Source organism: Sinocyclocheilus anshuiensis, unplaced genomic scaffold, assembly GCF_001515605.1.
Source record: "Sinocyclocheilus anshuiensis isolate Anshui unplaced genomic scaffold, SAMN03320099.WGS_v1.1 scaffold1154, whole genome shotgun sequence".
Taxonomy (NCBI): domain Eukaryota; kingdom Metazoa; phylum Chordata; class Actinopteri; order Cypriniformes; family Cyprinidae; genus Sinocyclocheilus; species Sinocyclocheilus anshuiensis.
Genome location: NW_015542345.1, coordinates 1,979,074 through 1,996,393, shown reverse-complemented (window position 1 = coordinate 1,996,393; position 17,320 = coordinate 1,979,074). Strand labels below are relative to the sequence as shown.

At 36.1% G+C, this 17,320-nt stretch overlaps 1 protein-coding gene across 2 annotated transcripts in view; it reads right to left on the bottom strand.

Moving 5' to 3' along the window:
- Positions 1–17,320, bottom strand: part of igsf21a (immunoglobin superfamily, member 21a) — a 202,801-nt gene that overhangs the window by 15,683 nt on the left and 169,798 nt on the right. For both annotated transcript variants that reach the window (XM_016489867.1, XM_016489868.1), the window contains exon 5: positions 8,534–8,649. In XM_016489867.1, coding sequence (XP_016345353.1) covers positions 8,534–8,649 — 116 coding nt within the window. The remainder of the gene's footprint in view (positions 1–8,533; positions 8,650–17,320) is intronic.

The following is a 17,320-nucleotide window of genomic DNA, read 5'->3' as shown; positions in this document are numbered from 1 at the left end:
TAAATAAACCAAGAAATAATTAAATAAAAGTAGGATGGACACTACGGAATTTCTAAGAGGCCATGCATTATTATTTTTTCCTTCTTGTTTTTTTCTCATGATCACATGGGTAAAATGCTTAACACGTTAAACGCATTGCGTTCTTATTATGGGCTCAACTGCTTGTCTGTACATAGAATGCTTTATTAATAATGTGTTTACTGAGTCTTTTTAAAACACTGTCTAAATGCATTAAGCCACATTAAACGCTATCCTTATAATGGTTTTTTATTGGAGGAAAATGCTTAACTTGTAATTAAACGCATTGAGTTCTTATTATGGGCTCGTCTTCTTGTCTGTACAATGAATTGTAAATCCTCAGTGTATACTGAGTTTGGTCTTTAAAAACACTCTCAATTAATGCATTAAGCCACGTTAAGCATTTTAGAATGTCCCCATCAAGGTTGCGTGCGTTACTATACCAACAGTAGACTCACGATGCTTTGTGTTTTAAAAATCAAACTTCAAAACAAATCAAATGTCAAGATCACGAGAAAATTAGTCGTGATAACGAGAAAACAACTTGTGTTATGTCGAGATCATGAGAAAACAACTTTTGCTATGTTGAAAAAATTAAGTCATCATCACGAGAAAACAATTATCGTTGTCTTGAGATCACGAGACAATTAAGTCGTGATCACGAGAAAACGAAAGAAAAAAATAATAATAATGCATGGCCTCTTAGAACTTCCGTAGGAAACTGAATCCATACAGCCCCTAAAATATGCTGGTCTTAAAATAAATGAAAATAAAATTTACAACATATATGAAATAATTTAATATAAAATTAACAATAAAACTAATACATATACAAATATATATATTTTTTATTATTATTCCAGCTACTTTATTTTCCTTGTCAGTTTAAAATACATTTAATTTACAATTTGTATTTACAAATATGTGTGAATTGATTGCTAAAAAATGTATTTGTAATAAAGTTTGACTACTTCTTGTTGATGCATCAAAAGAAACAGTGACTGCATGAAGATGCTAAATCAAATAACTTTGGATGTTTAAATATAATCTCAAAACTCTGTCAATTGACTGTCAATTGGATACACAGGCTGGTTCTGAAATAATTTTGCAGATTACACATTTCCAGCATGAAAACCAGCATCATTTTGGTATAAAAAGGCATGAGAAAACTTTACAAAGAATGAGTATGCAGTAGTCAGTATCTGCCGCAATCAAAGTAAATTGTGAAATTACCGAAATATATAATCTGCTTGTCCATTCTGGGGCCTTTGGACACTTTAAATTCTGTTTGCACAAGATCAAAATTTCATTGCATTACACAAGACCTTTCCTTGCACTGTAGCCCTTTTTTGCCCTTTCTTTACTGTATGTGTGTGTGGCTTTGATTTGATCTCAACATTAATGCCCCCGCACTCTGTTGGGTAAATAAACATAATGTAACAAGGGTGAATTAAGCTGAGAAGTCTTGTTTCCTGCTAGCAATGTCACAAGAATTCAGAGAACGACGAAGCGAGAGAGGCTTGTAAGGGACAGCGCTATTTCCCTCCATGTGAGGACTGTTTTTGCAGCTAATGTGCTCTTAAAGTACACACTTTATCTTGGCTGCTGAGAGGGGTTAACAGCGTATACCACACTGTGGCTTTTACTTGCATTATCTCACTATTTGTGCCTGCAGCCACAGGGAAGAGCAGACAAAGCAGATGCATAGTGGAACCCTCATGCTAATAGCTAAGGCTCCAAACAGCAGTTAATGCCTAATATTAGTGGTTGTGTGAGATAACAAAACAATGCCTTGACTACAGAGCCATTTAGAAAGGACAATGCAATAACTCATGGTACGGCTGAAAAGAGGCTAGTTCACTCGCAATGAATGGGGGATCTATAAGCCTCGGTTTTACTTAGTCAAACAAAGCCGCATGAGGGAGTTTTCTGAGCATGCATAGCTTCTGTCTTTGTCTTTTGTAGCATCAACGCCACAGTTTATCACATTTCCATGTAAACACACTATATCGAGGTTGCATAAACCCCCCAGGGGGACTGGCACTGTAAGAAATGTACAGTAAGTTGCTTTGGATAAACATTCAGTGAAATAGTAAACTACGATAGTTGTTACCCACTAATTGTTTTTTTCTCCAAGGCTTTTGCTTGCTGATCAGAGCAGTAGTAATATTTTCACTCTAATAAAAGAAGAGAGAGAAAAAATGAAAACGGTGAAAACAGTACTAGTGTGAAATGTTATTACCTTGCAACTGTTTTCTATTTTAATATATTTTAAAATTGAATTTATTCCTGTGATGGCAAAGCTGAGTTTTCAGCAGCCATCCAGAAGACATTTCAGTCTTCAGCGTCACATGGTCCTTCAGAAATCATTCTAATATGCTAATTAAATGAAACCAAGCAATTTGAAAAATGATGTATTTTTAAGTCAATTATTTTTACTTTATAAAGTAAATTTGCAATAGTAATTTGCAAAAATATGCAATACTGGTATAAGGTACAATACAGGTACAAAAATATGCAATACAGGTCTGTGTGTGTGTGTGTGTGTGTGTGTGTGTATACACACCACACACATACACATGCGGCAAAACATTACTGATTAGCTAAATAAATGTTTAAGTTAATAAATGTCACTTATACCCAAATGTTGCAAAGCATAAAAGTATACAAATTAACAAAAAATTAACAAAAAATGTGAGCCTTGGTTTATCATACAAAAGTAAATACAATTCTCTCTCTCTCTATATATATATATATATATATATATATATAACTCTATATATATTTCTATTAATTCTATCTTGGGTTAATGAATGTTATGTTAGAGTCCCTTATCTCTGGTTTATGTGCCAAATAAATCCTCTGCCACAATCTGGGTTAGATCTGAGAGAGAGGTAGTCTGCCTCTGCAAATAGTGTACAGAACTCCTATTCATAGCCATGCTAATCACCAATGTAACGGTCACACAACATGCTCAACTCATTCCCAGCCTTGTTCTTTGCAAACACGCTATCTTCAATTATTCATACTGTAATACAGCTCCCTGAATTTTGACCTGTTTGAACATAATTCAGTTTTTGTGTTTTGCGGATGGCATACTTGAGTTTTTACTTTAACACAGTCTCAAACATGTATGCTCTCACCAACATTTTTCTAAAGAAATGTGAGTCGACATGCGCTTAAGTTTTGTTTAAAATTGCTTAAACATGTCCCACAATGTCCAACTGGTATGTTATAATAACTACATTACGGTAAGCGCCATTAATCATTTCAGCAGAGCATTTCTTATTACTGGTAATGACTTATCACACAATGAGCAGGAAAAGGCCATTGTTTCTTTTCACAGGGGATAATCAATTGTCCTTATATTAATTTCTCTCTAATATGCCTTCAATAATTGCCTTGTATCTACAGCCGTAGTCACAATGCTCATTTCCGTCTATACAAATTAGATATTAGACATGTTTGACACACTGTTGATGGCTGTCCTTGATTGGTTGTTGTCTGGGGAAAAGCAGAGTTTCTAAAGTCCTTTTTAGGCAGATGCCGGACTGTCACACGTCTAACTCCCACGCAACCCGAAATAGTTCCGCATGAACGCAAGCACTCGTGTCTCACGCCTTAGTAAGGGGAGTAATTACACAGCAGCCAATGTAGAGTCTATCCAAGCAAGATATATTGCACAATAATACAGTAAGTGCTGAAATAAGCCAAAATATCATGTAGTTCAGTGCCCTTGAAGTGTTTTTGGCAGTTCTTAGATGTACAACATTACAAAGGAAAGAAACCCCCCCCCCCTCAGTTTCAGGTCTTGAATCACCGGTGTTCCAACACGCTTTGCACAATGGATGTGCACAAAAAAGCACGTGTGCGCCCGCATCTCTGCGAAATTGAATGAGTGCAGCAAACAAACAGCGATGTAATTCCGCATGCTCGCCAGAGCACAATGCTTCACGCCGCCAGCAGAATGGTTTGACTGTGAATGGACGCTAATGAAAACTCCAGCATACAGTTTATTGCCAAGTGCTCTATTTTGAGTGGAAAGCTCATTTAGAGACTTGACAATAGTGGATGTTCCTTTTCTACTTCCTAAAATTGTCATATTTAATCAATGGAGTGTCAAAGAGATGATGGCCTTACTTCTGCTGTTACAATGCGGGAGTGAGAGCCGAATGGACTTAATGACGGATAATATGGGGGATGATTATCTAGCTCTCTTTCAATCAGCCCCAGATTGTGCAGAGGATACACTAGCCTGGGCTGTCAGTTGATGGACTGCTGTTTTTCGAATGCTGCTCTTCATGGTAGGCTATTTAAAGACAAGAAACCTCCCTTGAGGCCCATCGGACATGTGACTCCCAAACAAAATGCACAAAGAATATTTTGGACAAATACGATTAAAATGATGTACATTCACATGAGTCATATCAGTGGCCTAGACTAGAGAAAGCAGTTATATTTTATCTAAGGGTGAGATTGCCTCATGCTGGTTGAATGCTACTCATTTTACCTCGTTAACCTCTCTATTATCAGAAACCTTAATATAATAGAATAAAGGTAAAAAATAACTTTTAGTAAACTGAGTCTACAATTGCATCAGTAATCAAAACATATGATCAAAAAAAAAAAAATAAATAAAATCCGCACAGCTGTGTGAGGAAAAGACTGAAATACAAGTTATTCACTGAGATGAAAATTGTTGCAACTCATCCAGTTTTCAAATCAGACTGATTGGCTTGCTTAAGTTTTGCCTTTTGTCATTTGTGGAACTTAACATCTTATTGATTATATATAACAGGTTTGGAGTAACACCAGAGTGAGAAAATAATGATAGAATTTCATATTTGGGTGTACTATCCCTTTAAATTCAACATCCAAATCTGCCGGAAGAATTTTGTCAGCCCGATGAAAGACAAAATTGTCTGAAAAGAGCTGAACGGTGACAAAATAAAGACAGCCTTTTCCAAAAGCAGCGAGATGATGAACATGCCGGGTGCACAGCTCACTGTGGGAATGATACAATGTTTTGAACCCCAAGCTATGCACGGTGGCTGTTAAATTGATTTCAAGAGGGTGTTAAACTGCAAAGCCATGGCATTGATTTGACTTACTAAAGATTGTTAAAAAAAGGAGAGTGAACGCATGAAAAAGAAAATAGGGAATGTTTCAGATGATATAGAAGAAAGCCATGAGGCAGTGACACCAGAAAAGCCCAAATGAGATGAATCATAAGACAGTAAAGAAGAAAGGCATTTGAAGTTGCAGAAGAGAAATGCAGTCCAATGCTGCTGCCCTGGAGCACAGCACTATCTGTTGAGAATAACATTATTTTATTTGTAGGCTTGGTGAAGCAAGAGGCAAATAAGTGAATAAATATCCTGCAACACAAGAGAAATATTCGTTTTGGTTTGGTTTTAAAAATTGTTTAGTGACTACTGTAAGCTTTCTCATTCTCGTAAAAGCATTAAGATTGCATTTTATATTTGGTTTCCTGATTTATTTATTTATTTAAAAATTCCAGGTTATTTTCATCACTCCTTGTCTTTATCCAGATCAGAATATTGTTTGGTATTGGATTGAAAATAGTATCTAGGTCTAAGTGTCTGGAGACTTCACTAGTAAATAACCAAATAATGTCCCAAGTGTTCTAGTATGTGTATGTTTGTTTACAGTATTACAAGGTGACTTTGACATCATTGTTCTCCCTTAATGGGACAGGTTCAGGTCCAAAGATACCAAATTATTTCCTGAATACAATTAATTTCAAAACACTGTTTTGAAGCAGTTCTAAGGTTTGAACATAGAATAGAGGCAGTAATCCACATGAGATGTAATATAATTTGGCAAAACATTTTACCCATCTAGCTCTAGTCCCATCGAGACATTCTGAATGAATTTTAGTCTTATCAAAATGCATAAAAGTACTCCTCCCTTTCCCTATTTCTCAACCACATACTTCATTACCACAAAAAACTATATACTTAATTAACTTAATTAAGTACTATCCTGTATGGTACAACCTTCAAATGCTTTTGTTTTGATGAGGACATAAATGTAAAAAAGATGATAATAATCTTATTTTCATAGCCCAACTGACTATGAACATTAATGTTAAAAACAATAAAATTCTCTCATGCAATTTTACGCAAGCAAACTTATACATACACTACTGTTCAAAAGTTTGGGGTCAGAATTATGTTTTAAGCTGTCTTTATTTTTCATCTTTTAAATAAATCAATAATTTAATTCCACATAATTGACAGTAAATACATTTACATTGATAAAAAATATTTATATTTTAAATAAATGCTTCTTTTGCTTTCTATTCATCAAATAAATCTTTTAAAACCATAAGATGATTTACACAAAAAATTAAGCAGAACTGTTTTCAACAGAAGATTATGACGATAATAATAATAATAATAATAATTCAAAGGTTTCTTGAGCTGCAAATCAACATTTTAGAATGATTTCTGAAGGATCGTGTAACACTCAATCAATGGCTGCTGACAAAGTTAATCTTTTAGACATATTTTGCAGTATATCATTCTTCTTATTCTTTTTAATATAAATGTTTACATAATTATTATTAATTTTTTTTACATAAAAAAAAAAATATGATTAATAATCTTTTCTATTTTGAGTGTGTTATTTTGACTGTGCACATGCCATACATTTTTATAGATTTACAATTTACAAAACAATCAGGAAGATCTCAATTACAGCTATGTTAAAAACACACATAAACATACTGTATTCCAACAACTTTGGAACTTTTTAACAATAAAAGTAAAAAAAAAATTTGTTTCCAAATATATTCACAGGCTATTGAAATACTCTCAAACAGTGCGAGAGAGAATCAACCTTTATAACTCTGAATAAGTTGACTACACACAACCAAAAGAACCGACTATTGAGCATGACACAAATCAAGCCACATTCAACCACCAGCCCAGATCTGAAACTTCTTTGAAAAATATTATTGCAAGAGCCTCATCAGCCTCCCAGACATCCAGGAACCTTTGACTAAGGTCTTTTCAGCTCTAATTTAAGCGCTGTTTCTGGGCTCCCGTTGCTCGTCTGCATTAGCGGGTCTACCTGGGAGTTTGATGAGGAGCGTGCAGCCTACACTGATGAAGCGGAGACTGTCTTGTGTGAATGAATGGCAGTGGATTGGCTGGTAATGAGGGGCGGAGCAGTGGGGTGAGCTCTCCTTGGGACTTGCACTCATGGGTTGTGTGCTAATGGAGGCCAGAGCTGGTCAGCCTTTTGCTCGGCAATGTGACTCTTCAGGTGGGGTGGTGGAAATAATTTTCACACCACATGCCTATCACGCTGGGCCCTTAATTGCTGGAGATGGGGGCAAGATAGATCCGGAATACATTAAGCTGCGTCCACAGAGCATGATTAATGGGCTGGAGGGATTTTTTACAAACCACTGGCTGAACTCAAGCGGAGCTTGTGTGGATGGTGTTCATGAGGTTGAGGTGGGTGTGCCGCAGAAACCCCACTGACTTCAATGAAAATATTCACATCAAACAGTTACAAGGCCTTTACACTCTACCCTAGACACAATCACTGAACAAACAGTGAATCAAAATGAACAAACAAATAAAAAGAACTAAAAAAGTACTCCAACTGGCCCATAAAACATGCAGGAACAACAAATAACAGATTTTGAAATAAATACATACAAAAAAGTCTTCTTGTTCTGTTTTGATGAAAAAGTCAATGTGATCAATGACAATAATAGTGGAGCATGTGATTAGTTGAGGAATTGTGCACGGTTGATGATGGCTCTTAAATATTTAAATGCAACATAAATGCATACTAAGACTTGTCTGTTTGTGCTTAATAATTTGACCCTGGGTGCTTACAGAAGGTTTATATCTTATTTATCTGCCATAAACATCATGAGCATTCATGATTTTTGTAGGTTCATGCTGAACTGGTCTTGATAAAAACATACTCTTTAGTCTGTAATAGAGGATTTGCTCATTTACAAGTCAAGTGAAATGTAAACAATGTCATTAAGACTGGAATTGTCCAAAAAACAACAACAAAAACACACAATTGAACAAGTAAAAGCACAATGACTTGATATTTACCAGGACAAAGTGATATGAAGGAGCAATCACTCTTTCTAAAATAGTACTGAAGAAACATTCCAAGAAATCTGACATATTTTGCACATTATGAGTGGAGACACATTGTCATGCATTTTGGTGTATGGGTAATGGATGCAAAACTAGCAAAACAATAAAAATAACAAATTCCAGTGCCAGAACTCCCCTCATTATAACATGCATGAAAGAAACTGCTGCTTGACAATTGGAGATGCCTCCTCTGTATTAGACACATCCCTGCTGTGAGCTATTTCATAAAGTAGTGGGGACAAAATTGACCATGGCAAAAAAAAAGAAGAAAATCTTAGGGACATCTGTAATGACTGGAAATGATGCCTACTTACAGTATAAACAGCATGTGTTTGTACATAAAACTGGCTGGGACTCACCGATGGAGCTGGTTTGCCTCCTTTGGCAGTGCAGACCAGAGTAAGGTTCTGGGCCTGGTAGCGGCTGAACGGTGCTGGTGTGTTCTCTGCCACAACTGAGATGTTGTTGGGTGGAGCTGCGGAATAGAAAAGGACACCTATAAGACATTCTGGGACACTTTTACCACGTTCATCAATCTGAGCAGCATTTTCTTCGTAATGACATGCATAGTTATTCCCTATTAAGCATTTGAATGCTAAATCTCCATGCTAGCTTTAACACTCTTTGGTCTTTGAAACATATTCTGAAATACAGTGTATAACCAATGCACTTTCAAGTGGACATGTAGTGGTGCATGGCTGGGGGTTTTGGAGCATGTCAGCATTCCTTTATTCTGTCAATGAGAGCCCGACTTCTCATATGGGCCAGTAAAGAAGCAGTATTATACAGAGAACTCTTAAGGCGAAAGAGGAAGGAAATGGAAGTCTGGAAGATGAGAGGATCGTGGCAGGGCCACAGGGAGTTTCAGCACTGGATTTCTTAGTCTGCGAAGACTCTGACCCCTCGCAGTGAAATGAGATACAACCACCTACGATGCAGAATCGCAAATGTGCGGTCCTGGGGGTGCTGTTATAGTGCTTGGCATTCCAGCAGCTATCTGAAACATAAAAAAGCATCGTCATAAAGGCTGTGTGTGTGAAACCCAAGTTGTTTAAGACGATGTGGGAAGCTTTATGCATATAATATCAACCAACTCCTGCCAAGCTCCACTGGGGAGCCATATGAGCGTGACATGACATTGGAAAAGCAGAAGCGCATGTCTTGACCGCCTGTGGGGATCCATGGGCCAGACGAAGACGGACTTCCTGGTGCTTAATGTAGGAAGGATATGAGGCTGGAAGGCTTGAAAACAAAGCCCTTCCCAGTTCTCCATTTTGAATGGCCTTTATTTAAGCCTACCTGTCAGCTGGAACGAGCTGACTTTATCAGCTGTTCAGGGATGAAAAGGGGTGTGGGGGTTTATCACATCTGCATTTTTTACTAGCACCGAGCGATTTATGATCCTCTGTCAACGCGCCAGCGTAGGTGGGCATTGACTATTCAGGCAGCTGCATTATCACATAAAACACTTCCTGCAAATTCCCTTTCACACCTTGCTGAGAAAATTGGATGTTGCTTCTGCTTAGTTTAGACCTGTCTTCAGCTTTTTGCATGTTGAAAGGAGGACAAAAGGCATGTGATATCAGCAGAGCATTCGAGAGTTAGTTCACCCAAAAATGATGGTTTTTATTCACCCTTATGTCATTCCAAACACGTATGACTTACTTTCTTCCGTGGAACACAAAAGGAAGAAAGGTCGCTTTTTTCCATGCAATTAGCTTTTGAGCTTCAAAAAGGATGCAAAAACACCATAAAAGTATTATACAATTAAATTCAAAGTGCTCTACTTGACTTGCACTATATTTCAAGTGTTTTGAAGATTAAAGACTGACAATTTCCTTGTTATTCACTGTTAGTTGCCCCTTCCAATGAGCTGTAAACCACTGGCACCAGATCAGCGAGTCATTAGCCGGGTTTCCATCCAAAGGTGCGAATTTAACTTATGCGCAAAATTGGAATATCGCATAAAGCATTTGCGAACAAGCACCGTTTCCATCCAACGAGTCAAAGACAACAAAATAGTCACTTGCTGATAAACTGACACTATAAATCACTAAGAAAAGTAGGAGAAGCTACTGACTATAATAATTTTCATATATAATAAATTACTTGCGCCTCAGAGCGAGCAGACGAAACACAATGAATGCAGTCATTGCTTTCAGAGGTGGATGCTGCTGTTTGGGAACGCAGTCGTGTAAGACATTTATGGTAGGCAATAATACAGAAATACTTTGATGACAGACTTTGCTCGGGCATTTCTGAATGACCATTACAACATTTCAGATGCTGTGGAATGAGATCAGTCCGCTGGTTAGTCAGGATTTGCCATCCCATAGTGCAAAGTCACATTACTTTTTTAATGCACTTGGAGGAATTTATTTGCAAAATGCATTTCCATCTCCCATTATTCACATTGACCCTTTTTCGCCACCTCAAATCAAAAACCACCTCAAGCGAGCGTAAAAACGTTTTTGTGAATTAAGGGATTTTTATTCAGAATTTGGCGTTTCCATCACTCGTTTCTCTTGCGATACTTCAAAATGCTCATTAAAATAGGGTGATGGAAACATAGCTATTGAGTTGAACCAAATAGGGAATTTTTCTCATTAGTTTGTGAATGTGCAAGAGATATTCGGTAAATTACAACTTAATTTAATTTTTGGTTGGTTTCTCACACAAAACTATTGCATGTCTTCATAAGACTTGGAATATATAATTTATCATACTTTTATGGTGCTTTTTTGAGTTCTTCGTCATACATGTTTGACAGTGTTTTCATTTTTGAGGGAACTATTCTTTTAAAAAGAGCCCTTCAGAACATCTGCTGTGAATCACTTGATCAATAACGCTTGCATACTAAGCAGGCAGAAGAAGAAAAAAGATGGCGTATCAGGACGCCAAGGGTAATAAAGTTTTTTTTCCAAGTGTCACTTTAAGTCTAAATCCATGTGCTACTCTCCAATAAATGTGCAATTGAAATTAATTGATTAAAACAAAAGGGATGGAGGAATGTGTCAAGGTTTGAGAGCTTTTGTTTCCTCAGCACCTAATTGCTTATTGATGGCAGATGTATGGAAGGAAATTAACCTTAGCGAACACTATTAGCTCTCTGGGAAACTGAGACTTGTCCTAAATTGGAGAATGATATGCTGTCACTTGATATTGCAGATGGGACTATAATATGCACCTGCACGCACACCCGAGACGCAGAGCGTTGCCCCTGAATTGATAGCGTCCCAGAGCCATAAAAGAGAATGTTAAATGTTCTGTTTGTTAAATGCTCACAGTGGTCTTGATGGATGAGACCCTATGGTTTCTGTTTATAGCAGTGGCTAGTCAAGGCTAATTAACCATGTGTTCTCACAACTGCTTCACAAAATGAGCCAAGCATACCAATACAAAACAATGCCAGTTTGTAAAATCTAGTGCCCGTATCCTCTGAATTGGCCAGACTAGATTTCTACTTAACACCATCACTAAATTCTACCTGATAATCAAACACACAATTTATCAGAGATTTGACTCAAAAAAGATAGAGAAGTTGATTATAACATGATTACAGGTGTGCTTAGCCTATACTGTGCAAAATAATTCTGATGAATTCTCTCCAGCTCTGATGTCTAATCTCATTTTAGTCTATTTGACATATTGCCATTAATAGAGTTTCCCTCTATTAGAGTTCATAACGTTTTGGACATTCATAATGTTTGAGTAACAGTTGAGAGACACAACAAAGAAGTTTTAGAATTCATTTTAAACAACACTTAAACAATAAGGAGAAATTTACATTTTAGACACAATATTGCCAGTTAGTTGTCTGTTTTTGATCCACTGAAGAAAACAGTTCCAAAATGAAAACGTTCTGCACCTTTGAGCAAATCAGATTAATTGAACAAATCCGTTGAACAAACTGATTCATTGACTCGCTCATAATATCACAGTCTTCAGCGGGTGTGCCCAGCCCCCTCTGGGTTGTTTTAGTTTGTTTTTGTTTCATTTTATTATTAAAAGAAAGAACCATTCATCCTGCACTTGAGTCCTCGCTTCATCTCTCCACACGCACCGTGACACATAAAGACTGTGGCTGAATTCAGAATAGCATATCAGAATATTAGTTTGACTATTTCTGCCATGTAAATATATAGAGGAAATAGTAAGAGCAGAATGGTGGTATGCAATTTTGAATTTATCCAGTCACTTGTTTTGTTTCTTAATGGAACATCATTTTTGAAAAAATGTACTCACTCAATAATTACTTGATTTTACAGTAATGAGCAGTTTTTCGTTTTTCGTTTATATATATATATATTTATATGTGTGTGATATTATCAATAAATAATACCATGACACATTCATGATAAATTACAAAGGCAGTCTGGGGGTTTATCATGAGACTCATCTTATCTCCACTGTTTTGCGTTGGAGTTTCTAAGAGAACTCAAAGCTGTTGTGGATGTTGTCAGTAGGGAAATCTAAAAAGCCAAGACATTGGAATAATCCTTGATGGAATGTTTGAAACGATTAAATGCTATGACTGTCATGCTTGGCACACAACAATACCTTGTTTAATCCTTTAACGGATTAGGAATGTTGCTCGATGCAATGGAATTACAGCTTTTTCACACTCAATTTGATTACACTATCAAGGTTCTTGAGTGTTTTTTTAAATTTTGTGCACTGAGGGAAAAAAAAACTATTTTCGAAGAGAAGGCCATTTTGTCAGTTTCTTCACACAAAGCTTGTTTCCCCATCGGTTTTACTTTGTCAAGTTTCATTGTCATACTCAAAGAAAAAGCTAAAAAAGCTGATATATTTGTAAAAACAAGACCGAAAGTTTACCTGAGTTGTTTTTATTCTCAAATGATCAAGTTGGAAAATAATCACTGCTGTTGCGACCACATGCAATTTTTTGTTCATAAAATAAATCATTAACAAATATTATATAATGCTTACTTCATACAATCATGCACTTTAAAACAAAAATCTACAAATGATATTAACAGAAATTATACAATGATTAAAAGCTTATTTGTACTATTGAATGCTAACAAATGTCTTTAAACTTCAGTTCATATCCTCTTTTTTACATTTACAATTGTTAGTCATTTTAAGCACTTCACAAAACATTCATGTTAACATATTATTCACTAACTTATAATCACAGTCTGTAAAGGTCACATATTTGGTCTTTGTTTGTTACACATCTTAACAAATCATTCATTATTTGTTAATGTTTTTCTGCAGTACCCAATCTGAAGTGGAAACTATTCATCATTTGTAAATGTTTACAAACGTTTACTAACCATTAGTACCTTTATGAGCAGTCATCTCGATGGCAAAAAGTGTCCCAAATGACCTGAATTCACCCTATTTACATATTGTAATAAATTATTTATTAATCATCTCTTCATGTTTTTGCTGTACCCAATCTAAAGTGGAAACTATTCATTATTTGTAAATAAATGTTTAATTATATTTCAGTAACTTCATAGGAAATGGGCTTTTAGCTGCTGTAACAATGTTTGTGTAAAGAGTGGTTAGTTCAGTTTAGCTAAATACTTGCTAAAGGCATAACACACATTGTAATTTGGGTGCAAAAATGCAACTAAATTGTTACTCGTTTTTACAGCATTGCGCATTATAACCAATCACACACTGCCGAGCTCATGAATGCTGTAACCAATCAGAAACGCCGGAATTTTGTTGAGTGCACACGCTCCAGATCACTGACTCACTGTTGAGCTCTTGAAGCGAATCAGTCCAATTCATGAACCAATCATTCAGATGAAGTCAAGTGAACAATTCATTCATGAATCAGACATTGCAACTATATTCTTCACACAAATCTGTCATATGGATTTAGACAAACTGAAATATAGTGCAAGAGACATATGGACTACTTATGATGCATGGTTGTCCTTTCAAATGCCTGAACGCTTCAGTCCTCAGTTATTGTAATTGCATAAAAACATTAACCGACACCATCTTACACAAACGAAAGTGTACAGATTTGGAACAACATAAAGGTGAGTAAATGATTACAAAATTATCACTTTGGGTAAAATATTCCTTTAATATGCAGAAACAACTGTTTTGAAAATTTTGAAAAATTTAAACACTGCCATCCTATCAAATCACTGCTCTATTTGTTTGAACAATAGACTGTAAAAAAAGATGGACAAAGTGTCTCCACTTCCTTCCACTATAGAAAACATCTCAGTATGGCCGCTGTCATCTTGCAAAAATTACGCCATTTGGAGCCAGAGTCTGCGCAGTAGTGAAAAAAATTGTAAAAAAAAAAAAAATAATAAATAAAATTCCTACACTGTATGGATGTTTGTTATTTTTTAAGGCAGCCATGAACAAAAACTTCAGTATTCTTGAACATGATAAATAAATAATAATAATAATAATTAAAAAAATCTCTTCTAGAAAGAACGTTTTGAAACCACTCTTAAGATGCTTGACTCTGGACCCCTCTTAAGTGGTTTAAAGAATTTCATATCTCCTTATAAGAGAGCATACAAAAAATGTTTCCAACCCTTTTCCCCTCTTTGAAAAAGTGTGTGAACCATTTCCCTCCTCTCATAAGCCACACAGTAAGACCATTCATCCTAATGGGAGCAGCCATATTCCTTTTGCAGTACGATAGCCTGAAGCACCATTACTGTGCTCTCTTTAAAAAATAACAGCATTATTTATTTTTCTTCTTCTTTACTTGAGGAACAGGGGCTCACATTTAGCAGAGAGCTCCCTGTAGACACATCTCGCTGGCCTGGTAATTAAAACATTTAGTGGCCCTTTGAGACATGGGAAGGAGGGGTCTACATCCCCTCTGGCCTTCCTCTGACATCTGTTACTAAGATCTATTGGGTTCTCGGTCAAAACACATGGGACACTGGTCAAAACCGTCTCTTTTTCAAGGAAAGTCGTTTACTCATAACTTTCCTAATAGATTGTCTAGATGCCTGTTTTGTGTTGAGTCCTGTTTTGCATCCTGAGACTATTCAACCAGTGTTTGTAGAGGTCTTCAGACATCTGACTCAGACAACAACAGAACGGTTTCTCACTAGGCTTCATCAAGCTGTTTATCAACAGTTTTAATAGGGGTAAAATGAAGGTAATGACAGATAATCACACAAAACCACTGGTGCATTTGATTAAAAACCTTCCTGATTAATTCAATGAACTGCGTTAAAGAGCACTTATCAACAAGCAATCATATTATCTAGGGATGCACCGATACCAAGCTGAATTTGTTCTGACTCAGTTTAACTCTGAGTTCTTGTTGTATTTTATTACCATTTTCTAAACTATAGCAAATAAACTGTGATAATGTGAGAAATGTTGAAGGTGTCTGAATAAATTTTGGTTTGACTGTATCTATTTGATAAATGAAGTTAACCAACTAACATTATACATACTCTTTTGGTTTCTGTACCCAATATTTAAAAAATTTACAAATGCAATAAAATATTGGTATCGGTACTCGGTATCGGCAAGTACCAAAAATAAAAGTATCGGTATCGGGCGAGTACTGGAAAAAGTGGTATCGGTGCATCCCTAATATTATCTAACTTTGGTTGTGATTTAGCTGGTACAAATCATACTCATTCAGAAATATGGGGGAAGGTGCTTCAGGTCTAATAGTAAATGACAGAGTTTGTGGAATTGGACAGTTACAATACAGTCCTTTTGTATCACCATTAACATTTCACCCCAAGTTACTCCAGAGGGACTCACCATGAAATGAATGCATTATGAGCCACTTGGGATGAAATGTGAGTACTAAACTGCATGTAACCTTAAGAAAAAACCTTACCTTTTTATGCAGTACCTTTAATATACAGCACGAATGACAAAAAAATGTATATGTATAAATGCCATAAATATCGGCTTTTTTTTTTTTAATGCTTGGTTTCTAAATCAATGGATTTTAATGGATTTCAATGGTTTTATGCTCTCAGCAGCCATTAATTCATTGCACAGAAAACATTGCGGCCAGTGTAAACCATGTTTATCCTAATTTCAAATGGTATTTAACGCAGTCTGAGTCATATTTTCTTTCACCTTGCATCATATTTCCTTTATGGTTTTCAAGGATGATAGCTTGCACCAATGAGCAGATTAATTTGCACCTAAATACGGTGCAGTTTGATTGGCCGCACATCACAAAAGGTATAGGAAGCATTTCCATATCCCTTTCAAAAGATCATAAGCCTATTTAATTTTCTACCCTATGTATGATTAAATGGTTGCATTTTACTATTTGCATTTAGCATTGCTGTTCTATGCTGTGTGACTTCCAAGCTACTGATGTAATACTATTAGGTCAATTTAAAATAATGGAATTTTACGTAAGAAGATCTTTACTCTGTTGAATATCAGCGGGATTATGTGCTGGAGAAGGATATGTCTAGCTGTGTTCTTCTTATGAATGCAGAACTTGTAACTACGGTTTACACATTCAAGGTCTTTTCTACACTCCTCTACGGTATGGCAAATAAAAAGGCTTCATTCTCAAGAGATCATTTGATGTATCCTCCCTGTGAAGTAAACACTAGCATAAGATAATCTGAGCAGCAATGTATTATTCAATATTCACAGTCTTGAATGACATAACTGTTCATACTTTGAAATGAGGCAGAACAGATACTTTCATTCAGTATCAGCCTAGACATAGAGACTTGCTCTGAGAGACCGCAAGATTCTGCTCTGACTTTAAACTAGTCTACTGGTCTAGTCTAAGTGCATCTGAAGAAACAAATATTGTACATGAGCAAATGAGCACTGCCTTCTCAGATGCCCTGACTGACACTATAAAAAGGTCCCACTGCAGTGCACAAAGGTTCATGATATCAATCAAATCCTACACTGTGCAGACAACCAGTCTGCTGCTTTGTATCCATCATCAGGTAAGACACAAATAATAATTTTGATGGCTCTGAAATTCGACAATGTAAACAAAAAAAATGATGTATGAACTTTTTGTTTTGTCTTGTCAGAGATACAGAGGTCGTGACTGTGAATAGTTCATAGTCTGGACTTGATAATTGAACATCCAAGGCATTGGTTTTACTAGCTTGTAAACTAATCTTAAATTTAATATGCATTTCTAATCAAATTTTTAGGGGGGGGGGTAAAAA